The 25,855-nt window shown below is 41.7% G+C and overlaps 1 protein-coding gene across 2 annotated transcripts in view; it reads right to left on the reverse strand.

Moving 5' to 3' along the window:
• SH3D19 (SH3 domain containing 19) overlaps positions 1–25,855 on the reverse strand; it is a 656,725-nt gene that overhangs the window by 53,551 nt on the left and 577,319 nt on the right. For both annotated transcript variants that reach the window (XM_078676919.1, XM_078676918.1), the window contains exons 14-19: positions 25,765–25,837; positions 21,859–21,989; positions 19,677–19,735; positions 16,044–16,255; positions 4,820–4,872; positions 787–973 (exon numbers count right to left, since the gene is read on the reverse strand). In XM_078676919.1, coding sequence (XP_078533045.1) covers positions 787–973; positions 4,820–4,872; positions 16,044–16,255; positions 19,677–19,735; positions 21,859–21,989; positions 25,765–25,837 — 715 coding nt within the window. The remainder of the gene's footprint in view (positions 1–786; positions 974–4,819; positions 4,873–16,043; positions 16,256–19,676; positions 19,736–21,858; positions 21,990–25,764; positions 25,838–25,855) is intronic.

Below are 25,855 nucleotides of genomic sequence, written 5' to 3' on the forward strand. Positions count from 1 at the left end.
GGTGGAAACACAGGTGGTGTGGGGACGGTGAAGGGGTAAATATTTTAATTAGCCTGTATCAGATAATGAAAATCCAAGTGAGCTCTGAAGCAAGATTTGAGAATTGAAGTTGACTCAATAACCACACCAGCTGTTCCTGACCATTTGGGTACCATCCACTCGCTGACAGTGCCTGTGCCATGTGTATTTGCTGTCCATATGTACAGCCACAGTCCAAGAGACCTTCAGCTCTGTTGTTCTCGGACCGTCCACTTGGCTCATGTCACAGAGGACTGCTCCACTACATCTCTGGAGAAAAGAGATGTGCACCAAGCATGATATTTTACCTGCCCACACTTCTTTCAAGAAACGCAGCTGAGGCACACAAGCAAGTCATATTCTGCCTGCTAGTGCTCAAACAAACCAAAAATCATCCACTTTTATATTACAAATAGCACACAGATATTAAAAGTGAAATACGTCACTTCTGTGGTATTACTATATTGCATTCTATGTCAATGGGCAGAAAGTAAACTTTAAAGCGACGAAAACAGATTGGAAAGCTGCACATTAAACCAGACGCTTAACAGGTAATGGAGACCTTAACTTGAAAAACAGAACAGTATATTGGTATGGTCTAAAGAACGAGGAACATTTGTTTCAATGTACATATGCAAAAACGTACCCAGCTAGGAGGCACCGACGTCATAGTAAATAGTATAATAGTACCGAAAATGAGTACATACAGAAGCACAAGAATGCAGTTAAGGACTAAAGCTATGTAAACCCTATCACAAATGTGATTACCTGATATGGCCTGAACAAATGCTTTTGGCACCATTCCTTCTCTGTTATTCAGCCTACCGCGGCACCACTCAGAGTCCAGTTGTTCTGTGACGAGAATTCGATCTCCTTTCCAAAAAGGAAGGTCCTCATCGGTTTCCGCGGAGAAATCATAAAGTGCTTCATACCAGTCTCCAGACGAACTGTTAGTCTAGTAAAAGAAACATGGAGGAATATGGTATTACTGGTTACATTTGAAGGTGCCTTGTTGTCTAGAGAGTACCTATGTGATATTTCTAAAGATTCAGAGGGTGCTTTAGAACAATAGGGACATGTATACAATTGGTTGTCCAAGACAAACGGTGTGATCACACGTCTTTCTACATAGGCTTAGCAGGAATCCTTGCAGTGTTTGTTTTTGTGCTGTTGATGCCAATTTATGATGACTTTGTAGGAATAAAGTGAATATCGCCTCATTTGGAGTTTAAAGAGATTATGCATTCTTCAGGATATTTAGCTCTGATATGCCATCAAATAAAATAAATACTGCCCTTCGGAATGTATGAGCAGTTTCAAACATGGATTTACAAGGTATCTTGCAGTTTGTAAAGAGAGGGATTTGTTGGTGGGTTGCTCAGTGTTCAGTTTGAGGTCTTGTACGCTGCCATGAAAGATTTAATTTTAGATCAGTTTTTTGAGTTGCATGTCTTACCTATAACAATGGTTATAGCACCATTGGGTGTGTTAAAGGAACAAGATGCATGAAACAGTGAAGCAATATCACTTAAGTAAATAGAACAAATTACATAGCTTCAATACTTTTTTTATGTCTGCTCTTCATCCCTGCAGATTAATGATCACTTTGTATACCACCAGGGATCAGAAATTTCTTGAATTCCAGGAAGAAATGACAGACTGGCTCAGGCATAGAGCTGCATAAGAGTAATTGGCTATTATGTATCTGCTTCCCAAGGGCATACCCTTGTGCCCATGACATCAGTTCTGTCTAATTATCCTGTTCCATACAGGGCAGGGTAAAGACTGAGCAAGACACAACAAATTAAGGAAAAGATTTAGCAATTAAGTACATAGCCTTCAGTAAGAAGAGGAGAAGGGTCGGTGCTGATGAATCTGGATGTCGCTAGAGTGTCAATCAAAAAAACTGCAACCAGGGGTGACTGACTTGCTCTTCTAATAGATACTTCAATCAACAAAATCCATATCTTCTACAAAACTCCCTTAACCCTAGTACAATACGAGTAGTGGGTTCTTAGACTGCTGAATGTGCACAAATAGGACTAACATATTTCCACAGGAACTTAATAAGCAAGTTCAAATTCATAATTAGGTAGAGGCCTCCATTCCAGCACTTCTTCGTTACCAGAAAATAGCTGGCATAAATGCTGGAATTAAATTCTCAAGGCACTCCTGGTTAAACTACTCCTTTGAGGAATTAAGATTGCACTTTTCCCTTTCGAGTTTCCCTGGAGTAGGGGAGCAAAGATAGCGAATTCCTGATGTAGGGGTGGGAGAACCAAATCAAATAGTCTGTAGGATCCACAGATCCTAGTTCACTTCTCTCCTCCTGCAGAAATGGCACATGCCTCCTCCAAATCAGTTTTGTTTCTACTAACATTATCACATTATATTGGTTTACCTGCTGCAACTGATACCATAGCTGTCTGTTTGCATTCTCTGAAATCTGCCCCAACAATCACTGAGTGGAATGGTTACTGTTGTTGGTGTTTCAGCTAAAGAGAAGGTTCTGCATTGGTAGGTATTCTGACTTCTTGAGCTATTGCACTGCTCTATTTAAACCTTTTTAACATCTCGCCAAACCCATCTTATCTTCAAATGGCCAAGTGATCAGGAATGCCTTGTCTTTCACTAAGAAACTAGTGCAAATCATCCAAGCATTGCAACAGTAAGGCACCAGAGTACCACTTGCACATGAGGTGGACCACCCTGCATTGTGTTCAGTGAAGATTTTGCCTCAAAGAATCAACTCCATCAATGAACATCTGTGCAAAAGAATGTTGTATATGTTCCAGCTAGTGTTGCATCGCCAATTAAGCTGTACCCCACAACAAGCCCAAATAGCATGCAAAAAGATAAGTCACATTAGAAAAAAGCATAGCAAAAATACAGGAAGCAAAACTCTTCCGATCCATGACATCCAACATTTTGGAATTCCGTACCAAGAGACAGAGGAATAGGTTGAATGGCACTTGACTGAACCACCCCGAACTACAAGATTCTCTGGGACGGGCCCTGGGAAATGTTAGGATGACCAGGTCCCAACTGTGCTTACATGCCACTGACCTATTAACAGCAGAGGTCTTTGAAGATTTTTCCAGAAGCACAATAATAAGCTTCATTTGAGAGGCAGGAGGGTTTTTGACAGCCGGCACACTGCACTCCAAATCCCTCTGAACTCATTAACTCGGATCACCAAAGATGAAAGCAGTATCTCCAGGTTCTCATCTGCAATGCCTACTGTGAGGGTTAAAGAGAAGGCTTCCTCATAGTGGCATATGGCACTAGAAGCTTGTGTACTGCACACTCTGAGATGACAGAATGAATATCATGCAAGGTCATCTGGACTGTGCAAAAATAAAAACGAGGAATGTCAAGGGTGCAAGGAAGTCGTTTTTTTTAAACTAATACATCAATGGCTTTATTTAGCACCAAGTGCTGGAACTGAAGATTTTTCCAAGTGGTGTGCAATATGTGTGTGTGTTGGGGGGGGGGGGTGCCTTTCATGTCAATAGAAGGTAGAACCCCATCTACTGTGAAAGTAACACACACTTGCCCTAAAGGTGGTAAAGGAGCTTGGAACTTAGGCGCCTATTAGGATGGCGGACGGACCTGCGTCCGTCCGCCACCCCCGAGGTGGAGGGACCGTCCGCAGGGGCAGCGGCAGTCCCTCCGGTGCAATTAGGATGTGACCGCCACCCTGGCGGTCACATCCCATATCTTTAACTTTGCGGCGGGTGCTGCTTGAAGCAGCACCCGCCGCAAGGTTAAAAATGCATGCTTTGCATTTAAATGCACAAAGCGGCAGGCGCCGCGCGGTGCCTGCCGCTTTCTGCATGTAAATGCTGGGGGGTACCATAGGTACCCCCCATGTGCACCCCCAACAAACACCCTGGGGGCCCGCAAGGGCCCCCCAGAAGCTATTGTCCACATGCTTTTCCACGGCGGTAAATACGCCGCGGAAAAGCATGTTTACAAACCCATCGTAATTTGGCTGGCGGTGTCTTGCAGACACCGCCACCAAATTGCGTCCAACACCCCGCGGATCAGCGGTGGACGGACCTGCCGTCCGCCGCTGATCCCACCGCCATCATAATCTGGCGGTGCGTGTTTTGAAGGTCCGCAGCGGTGATTCCGCATCCTCCGGGCCGGCGGTGGCTTCCTCCAGCCCGGAGGATGCGGAATCACCGCAATCATAATCGACCCCTAAGTACAGATATTTATTGATTCGCATTATTCCCGCCTGTTCTTTCTTTCAGCGACCAACATTATGAAACCTACTGTAGGCAAGGCACCTTTAACAACACTTTTGTGCCAAGGAGGTTCTATAGAGCAAATGGCTAAAAGAGATAAGAGGAACACATTCAATTTTAACAAAAATATACCAATGAACACCGTTCTCATTGCTGGAAACTATTAAAAATAGTGTTCACTGTACTAAAGCTCAGGGGCACAGTGCTAGTAAGCGAGTGAAATCCCTTGCCTGTTTTCTGGCTGGCTAAAGTTGCCCTGCTTCACTTCTGTACCAACATGTTGAAAAAAGAATCAAAGGAAGAAGGTAACACAATAAAAATAAAATAAATAAATATAAACATTAGATTCACCACACAGACCGCAATGAAGGTACAGATTTTGTTAAGCATATTTTGTTGAGCATTTGTGAAGCATATTTGTGACACACAAATAAGACACCGGCAATACCAGTGACCAGCAAAGAGTAAAAGAAACAATGAAATGTTTGGGTGAAAACAGCAAACCCAACAAAATACTTAACATATAGTTTATCATCCAGTTTGCTTACCTGAGAGTCAGACCCCCAAGAGTCTCTCTTGCTATGCTGCTGGGCATTGAAACCTAAACGACAAAGTTGACAAAATTGACATTTCTTGTGTAGGTAGTGCAGTGTGCTAGTTTAGTAATCACTTTCCCTGTTAACCGAAATTATCTTTAAATATGGTAAAAATGGGAATATGATAAAATGGAAACCAATGCACAGTACACAAACTTCATCTGTCATTTTTGTTTAGAACTGTGCATGTCTACTAATTTTCTACATTTAGGGCAAGTAAAAGGAAACAAAACTGAACAATCAGAAAAACACTTATATTTGATATCACAATGGAGATAGTGTTAAGAGTTGTTTAAAATATTCACAAATATTTATTTCGGCATCAGCTGTTCACTACTGGGCCTAAAAATAAATCTGCTCACAGTGTGTTTGGTAGACTATGCCAAGGCATAAGGGAAGTAAACTGGTCTATTGTCACAGTTATCCCCCACTTTTTGCCCCATTTTAGCTACTAGATGCTGAGTTTCGACTCTGACAGTGCACTGAGGCCTGCTAATGGACCTCAGTGCCAGTGCTCCTTCCCCAAAACAAGGTGTTGTCTAATGGTGCTACAATTGTTTAAGGACTTTAGCAACCCTGTAAGTTTCCTCGTAAATAGTACCAAAGGGCTGCAGCATATCTTATGCCACCTTAAGGGACCTACACACAAATTCCACACAGACTGCTGTTGCAGACTGTGTGACATGGGGTAAACCATGAGTGAAAAGATGACCGAACACAATCCTGTGTGCCATGCCAAGTCACTGCTTCTAATATATGTAAATTATTCATGCTCATGGATCTTACTTTTATCCACGGCAGGTTCAGTCAATGAACAAAACAAGCTTTCGTTTTTTTGACATGTAGGGTAGGTACACAACTATTCAGTCATTTTTTCAATAATGGTCAACACAGAGCTTACTTTTCTCTTAAGTTTTTCTATTTCTTATGTACGTTTGTTTTCATAAATGCAAATGTCCTTCAATTTCATTACACAACATGGTTGAATTACTTTTTTGTTATGTTTGTACATCCAATCTTAATACAAAAGCAGACTTGGTCATTTGGAAAGAAATTATAAAATACAATCCAACACAAGTGCATCTCATATATACTGTGAAAACCACATTTAGGCTTATTTGGTCATAATCCTACGTTTTATGTCCACCAGGGTACAACTAAATAGTACTCCTTGGTCAATTTTACTAGGTGGTCCTTGAACAAGTATAGGCTCAGAGAGTCATTCCCGAAAAGGTCAGTGTTTAGAACATGCATGTGAGAAAGTGACTGAAATAAGACAGAACCATACCTTTTTCAAACATCAAGGCGGCCTACAACAACCACGATCCTCTGCTGTTTCTCCTCAGACCCTCGAACGCGGTGGAAAGAATGACCCGGAAGTACAGGAGGAATCACCCGGAAACAGCAACGCAGGACGAATAGGAGACGCCTACAAAGAGGCGAAGGCGGGACAAACAGGGGTTCACGCGGAAGACGGAGGAAGGATTTTCTCGGCAGAGAAAGAGAGAGAAGACGCGGGACCCGTTGAAGAGGCAGGAGCCCTTGGAGATTACGCGGACCCGGTGAAGGAAGACGCGGGACCCGTTGAAGAGTTCCAGCCAGCCCACGAACCGGACCTCGATGAAGACAGCTGGTGTGAGGACTGGTGGTGTCCAGTGGATGCTGGAAAGCGGCCGTGACTCTGGGAAGAGTTACGGCAGGGTCGATGAGTGCATCGACTCTAGGGAAACTGAGCGGGTAGCGGGTGGGAACGGTAGGAGGAGGGACTGTTTAGAGCGGGTGTATGTTGCTTTGTTTTGGGTTCACAGTGCTAGAGCGTGATAAATATAGCGAGACACACTCGAAACAGGTCTGCGCAGCGCACTGTTCTTTGCATTGGGCAATAGATGAACACCCGTAATACCTCCTCTTAAGCACATGGTGAGCACTCTGATTGTTCGACCCCAGGCACCATAAACAAAGCCCTAAAATCTACTGTAAAAGTTCTCTATTATATGCATGCTCCAGCACCCTTCTAATGACTGATAGTGACACAAAGGTGTGGTGAAGGGAAATGACGTCTCTCCGAATTCATTATAGTTATTCTCACGGACCCCTCGTTTGTTCCTTCTTTCTCTTATGAGCCACCGGGGAGACCTACCACGTCCAGAAGACAAGGAGACCACACGGGACCCCTCATCACCTGACACTTTCCCAGACACCATAGAAGAAGAAGACCATTTCGAAGAAACCTTCAAAGTTCCTATCACACCTTCCTTTTCTTTAAATAAACCTTCTTCCTTTAAACCACCACTACCGCCTCCACGCCTGTTTATCAGACCCGCCCTCTTACAATGCAACTTTTTTATGGCCTAACATTGTGAGTCCTTTTTAGTACTCCTATTTCTTGTTTGTGCTCTGAGTCCTGTGCAAGTGAAAAGGTGAGTTGTGTAGGTGTTCCGACGCGTTTCGACCTTCGTGCTGTGGACCAGGAGGATTTCAAAGAAGGTCTTCCTCAGGGCTGGGACTTTATGATAGGATTATCGTAATCTACAAGTTGTGAGGGAAGGAAAAAGATGTCTATCAATACCTGCTTGTGTATATTGGCTATTTCAAATTCTCCGTAAGGATATCTCTGTCATGCCTAGAGTGGTTGAAATGCAGTGGTTCAATGTTCTTCGTCTCGTCATGTGGGGTTTACATATTGGGACGCTTGGAATCTTTATTTCTGGAGGGTTAAATAACATGGGGTCACTCTTGTCCTGTTCTAGCATGGACGGATCGTTTTCTGTAAGACTGTTTTGGATGTCTAATCAGTATGGAGCTCATCATATTGCTTAAGCACATGCAAGGTGTATTGAAGTTGTGCTAACCATTGACAAACGTGATCATGATTGTTCAGCTAAGTGAACTAGTATTTACTGAACCTCATAATTACGGGGGCAAAGTGTCTTAGTTTGTCTCGTATTTCTTTTAAGAGGTTTCTTTTCATCTAAGCATCACCCACATGTTTTCTTAGGGCATGCTGTGAATTGTATATAGGGATTTGCAAAAAAGTCACGTGACTTGTGAGACTCCATCAAGTTGCCGTTAGTACCCCTCTGTGCGCTGTTAGAGCCATGCTTCAAATACCTTTAGATCTTCTGCTCGTCGTGATTTCTACGGCGCTGCAAAACGGGGATTCAATCTCCCTGCTTGATCTTCTGGCGTCTCGGTTGCCTCATCAGTTTCACTTTGTTGGCGACTCATGGCTGCCTATGTTCACTTCACCCGGCGCGTCATAGGCTAGTTGGATTCACTTTGCGTCGCGCGTCATGATGCCTGCCTTACTTCCTCCTTTGTCTATTGCAGGCATTGTCCCGTGTTCGTTGTGCCTGACTCCCTGTTGTGATGTAGTCATGGCAGCAAACTTTATTTGTCCGCACAATGTTCTGTGACTCGTATTTTCTTTAACCTCTCACTTCACGGGTTTCCTGAAGTACAGTTCTTTCAGGCCGCTGCTTGATTCATAACGCTTGCGTTCCTATTGAGAATATTGTCACAGAAGCAGGTTTTATTTTTGAAATTGATATTGATGTTCAGTATTCTCGTTTTCCACAATACTTTGGAATCTTCTCTTAAACGCGTGTATGGGGACTCATGTATTGTGATGTATTCATAGCATCTGACTTTATTTATACACATGTGCTTTCTTTAACTCCTCACTTCAGAGATTTCCTGTGCGATACTTATTTCAGGGCGCTGCTCGATTCATCGCGCTGGCGTTTCTGTTGGCAATATGATCAAGTTAATTGTTGCAACACTGTGGAAGGTTCGGAGTTCACTTATGGCAATAATACCATTCGCCACGAAGAGTTCACTAACTGCGATACCCCAAATGTGGTATACTGCATAGTATGCCCTTGTGGACTGGCATACGTGGAAAAACCGATACAACCAGTTAAAGTAAGAATAACACAGCACAAAACAAGGATCAAGTGCTAAGTATGGACAGCACCCATGGTAAAACATTGGATGGAGGCAAATCACAACAGCAACAAAATGAAATGGACAGTCCTTCCACAAATTAAAGGACGATCGCTGGAAAAACGACTATTGAATGAAGAAGCAAAAATTATCCTGAGACTAGGGACCACAGAAAACGGACTAAATGAATTGTCAGAGATCGTACACTGCATATAGCCAGCTACTTGTCAAAGGTACCTAATGTGCAACTGAATATGTCCAACCTAACAGTTGGTATTTGAGCTGATATGCAAGAAGAATACTTGAACTAAAGTAAGAACACACGAGTCCCCTCACACGTGTCTAAGGGAAGATTCTGAAATATTGTGGTAAAAGAGAACACTGAATATAAACATCAAGTGCACAAACAAAACTTGCTGCCGTGATCATATTGCCAACAGAAACGCCAGCGCGATGAATAGAGCAGCGCCCTGAAATAAGTATCGCACAGGGAATCTCTGAAGTGAGGAGTTAAAGAAAACACAAAACAGTGTGTGTATAAATAAGTCAGATGCTATGAATACATCACAATACATGAGTCCCCATATACGCGTTTAAGAGAAGATTTCAAAGTATTGTGGAAAACGAGAATACTGAACATAAATATCAATTTACAAAATAAAACCTGCTTCTGTGACAATATTCTCAATAGGAACGCAAGCGCGATGAATCAAGCAGCGCCCTGAAAGAACTGTACTTCAGGAAACCCGTGAAGTGAGAGGTTAAAGAAAATACGAGTCACAGAACATTGTGCGTTCAAATAAAGTTTGCTGCCATGACTACATCACAACAGGAAGTCAGGCGCAACGAACACAGGACAATGCCTGCAATAGACAAAGGAGGAAGTAAGGCAGGCGTCATGACGCGCGATGCCAAGTGAATCCAACTAGCCTATGACGCGCCGGGTGAAGTGAACATAGGCAGCCAGTGAGTCGCCAACAAAGTGAAACTGACGAGGCAACCGAGACGCCAGAAGATCAAGCAGGGAGATTGAATCCCCGTTTTGCCGCGCTGTAGAAATCACGACGAGCAGAAGATCTAAAGGTATTTGAAGCATGGCTCTAACAGCGCACAGAGGGGTACTAACGGCAACTAGATTGAGTCTCACGAGTCACGCGACATTTTTGCAAATCACTATATACAATTCACGGTATGCCCTAAGAAAACACGTGGGTGATGCTTAGATGAAAAGAAACCTCTTAAAAGAAATACGAGACAAACTAAGACACTTTGCCCCCATAATTATGAGGTTCAGTAAATACTAGTTCATTTAGCTGAACAATCATGATCACGTTTGTCCATGAGTAGCACAACTTCAATACACCTTGCATGTGCTTAAACAATATGATGAGCCCCATATTGATTAGACATCCAATACAGTCTTACAGAAAACGAAACGTCCATGCTAGAACAGGACAAGAGTGACCCAATGTGGCCCAAGTGGAGAGGTGTGGCGCCGCGGCCAGGGCGACTGACGCTGGAATCTGGGGATCAGGGTTCGATCCCGGGCTCCGGCGGCAGGTTAGCCCAGCACCATGATACTTTGGGCAATAGCTTGCTTAATCTTCCCGACGGCCCCCAGCGCCTAGAGACCCTTACGGGTGATTGTGCGCTTTACAAATGTGGATTATTATTAATGTTATTTAACCCTCCAGAAATAAAGTTTCCAAGCGTCCCAAGAAGTAAACCCCACATGACGAGACGAAGAACATTGGAGCACTGCATTTCAACCACTCTAGGTATGCCAGAGATATCCTTACAGAGAATTTGAAATAGCCAATATACATAAGCAGGTATTGATAGACATCTTTTTCCTTCCCTCACAACTTGTAGATGACGATAATCCTTCCCTCACAACTTGTAGATTACGATAATCCTATCACAAAGTCACAGCCCTGAGGAAGACCTTCTTTGAAATCCTCCTGGTCCCCAGCACGAAGGTCGAAACGCGTCGGCACACCTACACAACTCACCTTTTCACTTGCACAGGACTCAGGATACAAACAAGAAATAGGAGTACAAAAAAGGACTCGCAATGTTAGGCCATAAAAAAGTTGCATGTTCTAAACACTGACCTTTTCGGGAATGACTCTCTGAGCTTATACTTGTTCAAGGACCACCTAGTAAAATTGACCAAGGAGTACTATTTAGTTGTACCCTGGTGGACATAAAACGTAGGATGATGACCAAATAAGCCTAAATGTGGTTTTCACTGTATATATGAGATGCACTTGTGTTTGATTGTGTTTTATAATTTCTTTGCAAATGACCAAGTCTGCTTTTGTATTAAGATTGGATGTACAAACGTAACAAAAAAGTAATTCAACCATGTTGTGTTATGAAATTGAAGGACATTTGCATTTATGAAAACAAACGTACAAGAGGAATAGAAAAACTTAAGAGAAAAGTAAGCTCTGTGTTGTTCATTATTGAAAAAAATGACTGAATAGTTGTGTACCTATCCTACATGTCGAAAAACCGAAAGCTTGTTTTGTTCATTGACAACCTGCCGTGGATAAAAGTAAGATCCATGAGCATGAATAATTTATGAATCTATGGTCCTAGAGGTATTGTGTTGCGTATTTACATGTTCATAGGTTCCAACCTCCTAGGTCCTGAATTGAATCTACCCCCTTAATGTAAGCATGTAAGTAAGTCACAGGGGTGGCTTTTCCGCTAAGGAAAGCAGAAAAAAATAGAAATAAAAAGATAATAACTTTGTTATTATCATTTTATTTTTCTTTGCTTCCTACGGGGCTCGATTGGGGCAGGGCGGTTGTCACAGGGGAAGGAGTGGTTTGCACACTCCAAGTGCACATAACTGCTTGGCCGCCCATCTTGGCCCACCCAAACAGTCATGCACACTTTGCATGTTCCCATCCAGGCTGTAATGCACAGCCTGATGAGGAACATTCAAAGGCTCCCCATGCCTCCATCTGAGCGTCAAAGCACGGCGCTCAGACCAATCACAACGCTGCATTGCAGCATTGTGATTGGCTTTGGGGAGCCTGGCTGCTTCCTGGCTCGGACGTCGCCTAGATGAGAAGCAGAGAGATGGTGGTCCACACCAAACCCCGTTCCCTGCCAGCCGCCACTGATAAGGCACCCCTTGGGCAGGCCTTTGAGCCATAATGGTGAATTATATTTTATGTGAGGACATATGTGCATTATGTCTAGTTCTATTACTAGACATTACAAGTGAGCAAGGAAGCCATCTTAAGGTATGTACTGGACACTGGTCAAAAAAAGTTCCCCCTCTACATAATGGCTTCACTGAAACCTATGGTGTTTGCTATCAAACACTTCGTATTATTAAACCCACACTGATTCCAGTGATAAATGTGTTCATATGTGCACCAAGAGGGTTTCTTAGAGGTACCACCTGAAACCTACCAGCCCTCTAGTGTGGCTGACTGGTCCAGTCCAGCCTGCCACCAAAGATGAGTTTCTGACCCCCCAGGGGTGAGAGTTCATGCTCTCAGGAAATCATAAACAAAGCCTGCTCTGGATGGAACACTTCCACCTGGAAGGCTGTTAAATTAGCATTACAAGTCAAGGAGCTTCAAATAGCACACTGCCTTTGGTATGCAAATCTGGCTTCCCTAAGAGGTGAGGGGATGCCAACCCCCTGACCAGGACTCATTTGGTGCCAGGACAGTTGGGAAAATTAGTAGTCAGAGAGGCCTGTCCACCCTCTGGTTAGTTCCACCCCTAACGTGGACCACCTGATGAGGAAATGGAATTTAAAAGGATGCCATCTTAGTGATGGCAGAATTAGAACTCTGGGACAGGGTTTTGCCCACTTCCAACAGGAAGTGGTCATATACAGGGCTTAGTGACCCCAGGGGTAAGTAGCCCATTGGCTACTACCCTACACTCTCCTAACGTCCCTAAATCGGGAACTTAAGGGAGACCCTGGAACCAGGAAATAAGACTCCCGCCCACCTAAGAAGGACACCGAAGAGTCGCAAGAAGCAAGGACTGTGGAGAAGTAACTGACTTGGTGCCAACTCGGCCGGTCTGTCAGCTGTTCCCATCAAATTGCACTAAAGTCATCTCGCCCTGCAGCTGCTGTGTCTCCAAAAGCCTGGGAAAACTGCCTGCCTCCAACAAAGACCCAGGAACTCCCGTGGAGTAGTGGAGCTGCTTCTCTGCATCCTGCAGGCACTCCAAAAGAACTGCGAGGACTCCTGACTGCCGCAAACCCAACACCAGAAATCACCATTGCACCTGTGCCCCCTAGCCTGAGTTGAAGTGGGCCAATAGTGCCAGCCTGGTCCTCCGACCCTCCAGAGACAAAGCCCACCTTGGGTTTGCCCACAGTGGACTCACCAACGTCGCCTGCTCCCTCTTTGTGCAGGCCCCCTCTACCGGGAGTGTCTCTGGTGACGAAAAAACCCAACGCCTCAGAACAGCTCTGCACCTCTGCCCTAGGCAGAGGAGAAGAAGACCAAAGGTGCCCCCACATCCCCCAGCATCGTGAGACCTGAGCCGACTTGTTGGTTCAGCCTGACTGGCCTCCCAACTGCATCCTCTTTATTCCCCATTAAAGTGAATGACGCACCTGACGCCGTAACACACCTCGGCACCTGGACCCCCCAGAGGTTCTTGAGGTGATCTGCTTGTGTAGCCTTGGCCCTTGTCCCATACTCACCCTAAGTCAAGGAGATTGGCCCCGCATGTCGCTGTGAAGTGCCTGAATTCTGTACATGTTTCTCCCCCATAGGATAACATTGGACACCCGACGCTGATAAGCACCTCTGCACCTGGCCACCCCAGTGCCGCCTGTGGAGACCTGTTGGTGCGGTCTTAGATCTTGTACCATACTTACCTTAAGTTCAGGAGATGTGCCCTGCAAGCTGCTGTAAGTTCCTACACCCACTCAGCAGGGGAATCCCCCAAGGTTCAGTCCTCTCCCAGCAACTTTGCAACATTTACATGGAACCCCTCACCACCCTACTCAAAAAAGCCAACATTCCCTTTCATCTATATGCAGATGATACACAGATCTACTTGGAAACCTCCTCCATCAAGGACATTCAAAGACTTAACAACACATTGAGGGAAGTCCAACACTGGCTGTCAAGTAACCACCTAAAACGTAATCAAGACAAAACGGAAATACTCCTCATCTCGAGAAAAGAAGAGAGCCCCCAAATTGCGGAATGGCTAAAAGCTATTGATGCGCTCAATGGGAACCTCACCCTGGTCGACTGTAAAATCACAAGGTATTACGCTAGACCCGAAATTGGACACAACCAAACACATTAAGAATTCAGCTAAGAGCATCTTCCTTCACCTGAAGCTACTGAACAAAATAAAACCTTTCATCGCGCCCGATAATCTCAAACAGGCCACCCAAGCATTGGTGTTGTCAAGACTAGACTATGGGAATGCAGTCCTCTCAGGAATAGCAAAATCACATCTTGCTCCCCTCAAAACAACTCTCAATGCAGCAGCCAGAATGGTCACCGGAATCAAGAAATTTGATCACATTTCACCTGCTCTCAGAGAACTAAATTGTCTCCCAGTTGAAATGCGGACGTGCTTCAGAACAGCCTGCCTCACGCACAAAGCCTTGCACTGGCAAACCGGAATATTTGCCTTCCAAACTCAAAAAAGCTGGTCAGACCAGGAACCTCAGAAGTTCTAACACTCTCCTATCCATCCCGCTGAAAACACGCAAACAAAAAACAGTAGCCCGGTCCTTCGCTGGGAACACACCCAAAATCTGGTACTCTATTCCCCCTCACATCAGACCTATTCCCTCTTTTGCAAAATTCAAAAGTCAGCTCAAAGTCCTGTTCCCCGACCGTTCCCTAATGAACAGATAGGAGCAGCCAGAGCGCTGAAGCAGACAGCTCGCAGAGCTTCGACTCTGTGTTCTCAAGACTTCTACCCCCGCCAAGCCCCTGACCCTGTTCTCGTCACTCCTCCCCAAAAGTGGAGCTCTGCTCATGACAGTAACTTTCCTCTAAGACTTTCCAAGTCCTCAGCGCCTCACTGTTACGCTACGAATTGGAACTCTGCACCCATAACCTATACTATTATTGTAATATGTGATTTTCTGCAATGCATCTGGTGTAAAGCACTCAAATACCTTCGGGTCAGGCCAGCGCTATATAAAACTTCTTAAATAAAATAAAAAATAAAAGTATGTCTTTCTGCCATAGGATAACAATACTGCTTTAGAAATTGCAAACTGTTCTATTTAAAAACTGTAAAAATATATAACCTGAAAAAGTACCTACCTGATTCCGATGATCTTGGTATCTACATTCATATAAAAGTATAATGTATTTTTATAAATTGATGTTGCGTTTCTTTATTGAGCATGGACTCACTCACTGCTTTTGTGCATGCAATAAATGCTTAGCACTCCCCTCTGTTATGCCTAATTGCTCACCCACACTACCACAAAAGATACCATTTGGGGTGTCATTGTGCCTCTGTAATTCCTTTGGGGTTTGCCTGGACTATTTACACTGTGTATCGCTATTTGGTCCACTATATTGAGAGCTAGCTTCCTACATTGGTGGTACAGTGGTGGGGTCCAAAACAGTGCATTTGCTGTATGATGGTAAGTATTGTATAATCTTCAATACTCTTTACTAGAATCAGAAGAATATCACCAAATCTCAAAATACAAGCGGGCTGGTAAGCTGGTTATTATGTGGGCAAGAGATCTCATTCTTGATTTTTCTGGGTAGTCGTCCAATAGGAAACAAAAATAGCAGGCAAGGCAAGGAGTACTAACTACTTCAGGTGCTAATCTGGATGCTAATCCATAATATGGATGACCTACATAATAGAGAGGAAAAAGCATAAAATAACAATTAGACTTCCTCCCAAACAGACACTGTCTGTTCTGATCTCTGTTGCTGGGATGAGAACCCATCAACTTCAATTATTGCAAAATGACACTGTCCAGGTAATTTGTGACTTAAAGAAGGCTGGCCATATCCCTGGACTAATTGCCACACCGTAAATGCACCACAGCACACAAAGAAAATGGTCTTGGCAAAATGTACAACTGCTCAACAACAGAATGTGATGAAAAATACAGCTGTCAATAGCACAACTAAGAAAAGTACATTTGAGTATTTCCTTTTTTCAAATGGTTTGTTATTGAATATCCTAAAAGATAATGGGAGTCCCCCAATATAATTATCAAAACATGCTAATTGCTTACCTGAACCTGCAGGCCCACTTTGCAGAGCACTTGGGAGGTCCTCAACAACCTCCACAAAATTCAGCGGGAAAATCCCAACTTGGCCTTTGAGCTCGCCTTTTGCCCACTCTTCATTTACATATTCTTTAAGGCGAATAATCTCTCCTTCTGCAAAACTCAGCTCACTAGCCTGTTCTCCAATGAACTCAAACCTAGCCATGCATCTTGGTCCCCTGAAAAACAAAGAACATGTCATTAAAGTCAGCCCCGAAGAAAAAGTTTTTTGTTTCATTTTTTATTTACATGTTAACAAAAAGATGGACAACTTGTGGCTCCATGATACATTCAAAGGATATCTGACATAGATATTAGTCATGTCATGATACTGCTGGGTATGGCTAATATGTAAGTGCAATCATTACATGTGAAATTGAATCTTTGAGATTAAGGGTACAGAAAATGAATGACTAGCCCAAACAATGCGGGCGGTACACTGAAAGCGATCAATTAAACCCTACAATAGGAGTGTTTGGATAAATTGAAATAATTGTTTCAGAGACAGAGTAATTAATACTGGAAAGAACATGTGGGGGTTATAGATTTGTTAAATGCTGTTGCGACACTTTCCGATTAATTATACAACCTATATTTTTTATTTTCAATATCTCTCACTAATTACTATATACCTAAAACTGAAGTTCCTATAGGTACAATTGTCCATTTAGCATTAATTTCCTCTGAGAAGTGTCTATAATCTTTGTTTCCGCTAAATACTGTACCGAATTACAAACACTGCATATATGTGTTGTATTTTACTGTAATTAACTATCCTTTGTAGTTCTACTGAAATTATTAGTATCTTGTATGTAGAGGTACTGCATAAGAAAATCCCTTTACACCAGGCAAATGTAAAATTGGGGCCAGTGGTTCGTATTAGCCTTCACTATCTATAAGACTGCCTGCTGCTAATATCTCCAACAATCAGAGGGCCTCATACACTAGCAAGAGGAGCACTGTAGTCACCTGTCCCGGTTAGTATTGAGACTATTTTCCCGGGACCCAGCCATATCTGGGGGATTCAAAATATATCTTCTCTCCCGCCCTCCCATCTGCTTTCCAACACCATAACCCTTCACCAACCCCAGCTGCTCTACTTTCACAATTTGGACTGTAGTACCAGAGGTTTTAACGTGGCAGATTACCTCTGCGTGTTACACCCCTCTGCTAATGTTACCCCCACACATACTGGCGGGTCTGTCAGAGGTGAAGTAACCATTGGTTAATCCCTGCTGTTTGTACTATGGGAAGTATTACTGCCCAAGTTGTCACCTCACTTCCTGTGGGGCGAAATCTATTGCTTGAATGCCTAATTTGGCTCCAAAGGAAAGTTTCCCCATATACTGCATGATGAATATAAGATATATTGTTAAACATAAATCAAGACTCTGATATAATTTCTTTGCACATTCATGGCAAATCACTTAGTAGCTAGGAAAACATATGGGCAGTGCTCAGACTATCCCCACTAGTTGCCTGCTAAATTTACTAATAATTGCTTTTATGAAGGGCACGGGAAAAGTGCTTTGGGCAATAATGAAAGCAAGGAAAATGGGTCTCCAACCGTCCATTTAAGTAGTAGAAGACAGACAATATTTAGGGGCAGAGCGCCTGGTGCTACAACCCCTGCTGCACTAATGGTGGCTATATTGCTCCTTGTGTGGGCTTCAGTTCTCTCAATAAGAAACTTAATTGTACTACTTATCCAAAATCTTATCCTTACACAAACAAAATACATTTTCTTGGAATAAATGATGTTCCAGTAAACAGGAAAGGCAGTCAGTGATGCCTAATTCGCATGGGGCATCATAAATCAAAGGTATCATAAATCAAGGGTAGTTATACGAAAGGGAAATTCTGATAATGAGATGTGAGTTTTCTGAAAAGGATAACTTAAAGTAATAGGTTTAACTAAAATTACTTGATTATATGTTTCAGAATCTATGATAGTAATTTGCTCAAAAAGTCAACCTTAATGAAGCAAGACACTACTGGACGGTAGGATTATAATGTCATGATATTCTCTCCATTTATGTAAATTGTTTTGTAGAAACAGGAAGGCATTGTATGGTAAAGCTATTTATTTACTATTTCCTTGCAGCCGTAATATGTTACTGCAAAACACTTAACGTATGTTGTCTTTTGATCTAATGAATGTCAAAGCAATTCAGAAACATAGATATTAATAAACGCATGGCTAATAGAAACAAGAAACCACCTCCAGGCTTCAAAAACGCTCTATTTATGTGCTGCATTATGCTTAATTAACTATCCTTTTGTAGTTCTATTGAAATTATTTGTTCTTGTACCCGTTTTTCTGCAAATCTCTCCGATGTTAATGTGGCCTGGTTCACTCTATACAAGACTACAAATAAATAAATTACAATAACAATAAAACAATTACTCAACCTGGGTAAGGCTTTGTTTGTGTCAACAATAGTACAAAAGGTAGAAAGCTCTTTGCACTATTAGAAGATACCAACAACAATCTCCAGCATCACTCGCAATGTAATGTTATTTGTAATGCGGGAGAGATTAGCATTGATGAGCTTCACAATGCTTGATTTCAGGATACTTTAATGAACATAGGTACCAGCAATGTGTTAATTTCATCTTAGTTCTGGCCAGTAACTCAGTTTCAGTTAAAAAAAACTAATGTGGTTTAAAGTATGAAAGATGTCTTCCCACATCAATATTTGAGGCATGCATAACTGAAATCAGGTGTGCCTCTTTCCTGTTATAGTCTGATATTATGCTATGTTATGTTAATATCCCTTTCCTGGAAAATCAGAACTACCTAAAATAAGGATGATAAAACAATTGAATTGACATATAATACAATGAAATAATAAAAACAGCAAGAAAACTAGAAACTAGTCTGGAGCCTACTGGGGATGCCCCGGGGTGTTGCTGAGAGGGAGATGTAAAATCCACCTTCGAGATAATGGTAGTGTCCTTAGATGGAAAAGCATATGCTATGTAAAGAAGCACTACAATTGGTACAAATGATTTTTCACCCAATGCGGACTCTGTCAATTCAAAGGGAATAATTACTCTGTACATGTTGCCTGACCAAATTTACATTTTTAATAAAGGACTGTAATGCTAATTGTTTCTCAATTATAAACCTGATCCACACTAGACATGGATGATTTTTTTTTTAAATGCCAAAGGACAAAAAAAAAAGTAGTAAAGAAATTAAGCTTGCATTTTCCTTTATCCCTGAAACAACGTGAAATTTTACGGTGGTTTGTGGGTTCTTACAGTGGGTTGGAAGCATAAAAAAATTAGGTCAACCCCAACACATCTGTGAAATTCTGCCCAGGAGAATAAATTCATAAAAAGTGGTGAATAAGCTTTAAGCACAACATTTCTTTAGAGATGGATTTCACGTTTCACATTTCAGTAGAACATTTTGCACATTGCTGATTAACAACACCACCACTGCACAAGGTACATCAAGCTCTGAACACCATTTCTAATCCAAAGCAACACAAAATACGCCAATGCTTTGTTTGGGGCAAGATGTGTCCCCCTGCTAAATGAGGAACACCGATTTGAATTTTTTTTCAAAACCTTACTATTCATGAAACTCACGTAATGCTCGTTGACGTTAAAGATTTCCGTTTATAATTATCTGGGCCAGGAACATCAACCTAGATTTTAAAATAAAAGGAGAACATATGTAAACTCAAATGCTTTAGAGTCTAATTCTATAATCACATGAGAAGCAAATGTTTGCACACAAATTACATATTTGAATCTTGCCTTTAATTTAGTTTGCAAACCTGAATAGAAGTACCTCCCTATCTGCAGTGGGGAACAAACAGTTTTAGCCCCATAAAACATACTTTGATTTTTTTTCACAAAAAAACGAGTATGCTTGCAGTGGCGATACTTTAATTAGATGAATTAATAATTTTTGCTGTTAGCCATTATGTGGGGGGTAACATGAACATTTTCAACTAAACCAATCCCTTAGCCTTATTAAAGGTTTTAACCATCCAAGGAGGTCTGCTTTTTGCGTTATAAAAATTGCAAGTTACTTTAATTGTCCTGAATTAATGCACGAGTTTACATTAAGTATATACTGATAATTGATTTAAAAGAGTTGCTATTATTGTAGCAAGAAGTCAGAGGATGACACTGATTCTCAATGAATGTACAGTGATGCCAAATACAAAATATCTGAATATCTGAAACGCTGTCAAAGTATATACTGGAAAGAGAGGACACCAAAATTGTGCAAACACCAGGCTCATTCATCTTCTTCCTCGTTTCTGAGCTGGGCATGTGGTTAATCACATTTTCGAAAAATCTCTCAGGTCAAGGACTGAGCGGACCTCCAAACCTCACTGATGTTAGACTGCATCGAGTTGTACAGTGTAAGGTAAACATGAGCTATACAGAACTGAAATGGAGGTCTTGTCTAAGGTTTTTACATGAAACTTGGCTTTTAGATTGAAAGCAGTCTTTCCTAAGTAATGGAAAACTTGGATTGTTGTAATAAGTATTAGTACTCAAAAGTTTGTATCTATTCATCTGTGAGTTTGCGCATGGGCACGTTCTGTAACATCAATCTATTCTGGTAGGTTTTGTGCCATTGCACTTTACAACCTCCTCAGGTAATTATAAAATCTTGGTTTTATGTTATTATGTATAGACTAACCTGCATTGTGGGACTGTTGGTGCTAAAGGTCTCCTGCATGGGTCATCTTTATTTAGTAGTCAGTTAAGTCATTTGCCAGGCCGGTTTCTATTTCACCACAGTCTTTATGATGCAAATTTATATTTTTTAAGTCTCAAGATTAATTCTAATGCATCTATTTCAACCTTGGCCAATTATATAGTGATTAGTGCCTGTACCTTTGCTGCATCTATCTTCATTTTCTACGCTGAAGGCCTTTATTTGTGATTTCTAACTTAAGTGTTTGCTTTACTCATGTAATTTTTCCTATTGTAAAGCATATTACCACTACCTTCATGGCCTCCCATTTACTACCTCAAGTTTTGCATGTTCTACTATTTAACTGAAAATGATGCTTTATTGGATATTTACGTCTTCCCTAAACAGGGAAGTCTCCAATTTGGTGCTTTTGGTTTACAATATAATACATTGCTATATAGTGGAAATGAGCTTATGAGAGTCTACCCAGATAAATAGTTTATAAATCTATTTCCGTTTTTAGTTGACAAGAACGTTGCCTTTATTCTCCAAAAGCTATTGGTCTACAGGTGAGAAGTGCGACTATATCCTATTCCCCATGTTGTAAGCGCCATGTTAGTCAGTTCTGATTCCTTAATTCCCTGCTGTAATGTTCATATTGTACTGTAGTATTCTGGTCAGTCACTAGCATTTTGGCCACCATGTCATCTGTCGTGCTGGTAAAGTCTTCAGTCCACATTATTAGAGCCCCACTGGTGTCACAAACCGTTTCACTAGTGTTGTGAAGAATTGGGAGTTTTCTTTGTTTGGTGCAATACCACGAATGGATTGGTAGGCTCCACCCAGATTTCCTCTCGCAAATAATGTCAAAATTAAAATTTTAGTGAAAGCAGCTTTGATACCGGCATCACAATAATCACCTTTTAAGGGATCACACACCTTCATGCTACAGTTTATTTTTTTCAATTATGGTGGAAAAAAAGCTGAAAACTTGTATATCTACCAACAGCAGAGAAAACCGGCAAACATGACGTTCCAATTTTAATTACACCATTATACATCCTGCATTGATTGAAAACCTTCACATTAAAATGTCAGTGTGCGACTACTTACAAGAACTTTGACGAAGGTGGCAGGAAACATCCCAGTGCGCCCTTTAACTTGTCCCTGATACCACTCATCGTCTAGTTTCTCCAGCAGCTGGACAAATTCTCCAGCTGTCAGACTCAAATCATCGGAATTCTCTGCAAGAGACCATATGTTGCAATTACTGAGCACATATAAATCTTAAAATATGTATATCCTGCTATGACTTTCAGTTCATGGTTTATAAGGGCCTGTGGTGATTATGGGTCACAACATAAGAAGCATGCACCCTGCAGGGTGAGTTGATGGAGTGTCGCCAAAATACTTCGCATCGTATTTACTTTCCGGGAGATTGTTCACTCCGACAACATGAAAACGTTTTGCACAATAAAATATACAGAGCGAGCACTAAATGCATAGACCCATGAGTATCAAGTGCTATGTCCCTATTCGTTTTTATTCCATGTGTGCATGGAAACTTCAATACATCTTTTCACAGGTCTGAAGACCAATTATATATACACCATCTTTCATAATGGTATCTAGATGGTGTGGCTTTTTGTTAATCGGTTTCCCAAAAATAAATAAATACATAATACATAAATGTATTTGTAGCTTTAATTTCTGGAAATAAAAAAAAAAAAAGGTTTTTGCCCAAAAACTTGAACAAAAGTACATAATGCACAAAAAGTAAAGTACTTGTGGCAAACCATTACAAAGGATTGCATTAGACTTAAGGAAAATGTGGAGGGAACATTTGGAAATGCTTCTAGGCCAGACGATAGCTAGTATTTGGTCTTCTTCCTGGGTTTTGCAAAGTATTGTGGCAGGATCAAAGGCCTGTTATGAGTAGAAACTTGTCAATAAGAGAGTTCAGGCATTGCCATAAGCCCCTGACAGTATCCCAATTAAGGTTGTGTTATGAAGGGGAGCAGGGGTTTCAATACACAATGCGTAGTGAATTAAAGTACCCAAGTCAGGCTGACAACTGGGCCAAACTGGACATGCGCAGTATGAAGGCCTCTCTCTACGAGGCAGCTTATGCTGCACCAGAGAGCTGAGAAACAAACAGAGAAGATTCCTAGTCTCTGCTGAGAGTTCTAGGTTCCTTTGCCCTGGGATAGCTAGTCAATCTTGATGCTGTTCTTTGGCACAAAGAGTGGCACCAGGATAGGCTGGGCTGGCAGATATAGTGGACAGGATAGCTACAGCAGCCGCTTTGCATGCACGGTTTGGTGAAGCAAATTAATGGCAATAGGAAGGTGAGATTAGCAACATAAGGCCAATCAACCTGTGCTTTTATTACAAAGCTGCAGCTTTATTATAATGCCACGGGGTTCCTGCAACGTTTTGCTGCTTCAAAGGTGATTGTTGCTGGTTGTTTGCGATTCTAAGTGTTGCTCTCAGACTCAGCGGAGTGCTCTGCCTAGTCTGCTCTAACACATCCCAAAGCCACCCTGTCAATGGTTATTACAAAGTAAAGAAAAGTATCTTGCAGACTGTGCACTGAAAACGGTGCACTTATTGTAGATGATGACACTATCTGCTTGGATTCCTTGGATGCGAATGGTGGGTGTTTGCTGGTTAAAATCTTCAACTCAATCTGCGTCTGCCTCAATTCTGGAATCCTGTAATGGGCCGCATGGTTTATTCAGATTATCATTAGGAGTGCATCATTCCAAATATCCATAGAGAAGAATGTCCCTCCCCTTTCTCAGATCATTTCTTAAAATTATGTATTGTGGTGTTTTTGGGACACCAGTAAAAATTATATTAATGACCACTCCTTCTAGACCTGCATCTGTTTGTGATCTATAACAGCCTATGCACGTACCCATTTTCTAAAATGAGGTTACATTTCACTCTACACACCTGCCTACTTTCTAATATCGATGCCTCCTCCAAAGATACCTTATCTTCATATACACGTGTCCTTCACAGCGTAAACATTAGCAGCCAACTTTCAGCAGTCTACCAGTAATTGCTCTTGCCACTTAAGCTTCTACTTCACTTTAGGCAAAAAAAAAGAACATATTTGTCTTAGTAGTTGCACTACCTAGAGCAACGTGGACTTCTTGTGGAGCACTTGAACTAATTCCCATCGTCTGGAAAGATGTTTATGTGACTGTTAGTCATTTTTTTGAGTTTGAGCAGATCTGTTCGGTCCTTTACCTCTTTAAACTCAATGATATGAATACGACAGAGTTGGGAAATAACACTTGGAGTCAACACCTATAAACAATCCAGTTTGTATATTGAACTGTACTAGTGCATATTATTTACCTTCATCATAAAGATGATCCTTCGCAATAGGATCAGAGCTTTCTACCACCACATGCCTTTATGTACCTGATCATTTAAGGTGCTTGAAATCACGGCATTTCAAGGCCCCTACAAGTTGTCAGAAATATTCTGGTGGGCTCATTTACTGTGCCTGGAAAAAAGCCAGGAGGCTGCGTTTATACCAGGATTTTTCAGTAAAACTTGCTTTCCATGTTTTGCATCCAGAGTGGGGCAATTAACTGTTCCATGTCTAAATCCTTAAATGAAACACTGTGAAGTGTTAGGACAAGCCACAAAGTTTAAAGTTTGATGTACTCCATATACAAAAACAGTTATAATAAAGGAACACAACCTCTAACAAGTCAGCTATCTCATATGATTGATTATACTCACAATGATTTATTCAAATAAGATATTGGAAGCATACATTTTAGGAATTGAGTATTGTCAACTGCAATGTCAGATATGGGAGAATGAAATTAATTTATGTTGCTTCTCTCTATAGATGTAATTCATATGAAGAATGTGGTGTCTTTGGAGTGTCCTGACAATAGAAGCGGTAGCAGAATGAATCAGAGAATGGTGAAGAGACCTTATAATGATTACTGCAATAGATTGAATCTAATTTTTATAACTAGGTTGTTTTTCAGTTGAAGTTAGTGGTGATACAGTAATGAGATTATAGATGATTGTATGTCAGGGGTATCGATGGGATTTGATTATATTAATAATGAAGGTAGCACAATAGTGTGCGTGATAGAAGTTGAGCAGATGCTCTTGCAAGATATCTGCCACAGGGATAAGGGTATATGCAAGTCAAAGGGATGATCCCAAGTCTTCAGGAGCGGGCCCTGAAACCACTGGCAAGCAAGTTGGCTCACTTGTTGGATCAGTGGCAGAAGCTTCAATCTGATGACTGGCAAGCCAGAAACTGCTCTGTCTATAGGCAAAGGCAAGCTGGTGTTTTACAAAAAACAGGGAGGCTATGGGAGTCGAGAGGTTAATTGTTACTAAATGAGGGTGGAGGATTCAGCATGGACCTGAGAATACAGGACCAAGTCATGAGGGACCAGAAGAAGTGGAGGCAGGCAAGAAATGATGGTGAGATTGATCCCACCAATATAGGTGGATTTGGCAGGACCTTGCATTCAATGGGTGAGTGACAGTGTCTGTCAGTGGCACAATCGAGAGGTGGAGATCAATCCTGGAGCATCTAGTGGAGGCTTGTAAGAAAATTCGTTTTTTATTTGCTAGAACACATTCACCACTCTTTAGTGAACTGGCCCCGGGTGATGATGGTTTGAGCGGCAGTGTGCCTTTCGAATTTGTCATATGTTAGGAAAATGGATGGGTTGCCTCATGAATCAGTGAAGGATAATAAAATTAACTTCATGTTCAATAGCATAAAGGAGGTTTTGGAAATTAATGAATAAGCACAGGATTGCTGCTTTCTTTATTAGGAAGTTTTCGATTAGCTGTATAGTGCTCAGTCTTTGGAGTTTAGAGTTCAAAACTCATACCCTGACTTAAAAACAAAATAATATAATTTGGGGGAAACACTGTACTTTCTGTGCTTTTGTTATGGCTTGTCTGCATCAACTGTTCAGACACAGAGTGATGTGGCTTAATGAATTTCCATACAATACAAACCTCCGGAAAAATCATGCAGTACAAGAGCATGGGGAGTGTCGATGTCACCATTCTTGGATGCACTATTCCAGTCCTAAAAAAGAGCGAAAAA

Source organism: Lissotriton helveticus, chromosome 2_1 (genome assembly GCF_964261635.1).
Source record: "Lissotriton helveticus chromosome 2_1, aLisHel1.1, whole genome shotgun sequence".
NCBI classification, from domain to species: domain Eukaryota; kingdom Metazoa; phylum Chordata; class Amphibia; order Caudata; family Salamandridae; genus Lissotriton; species Lissotriton helveticus.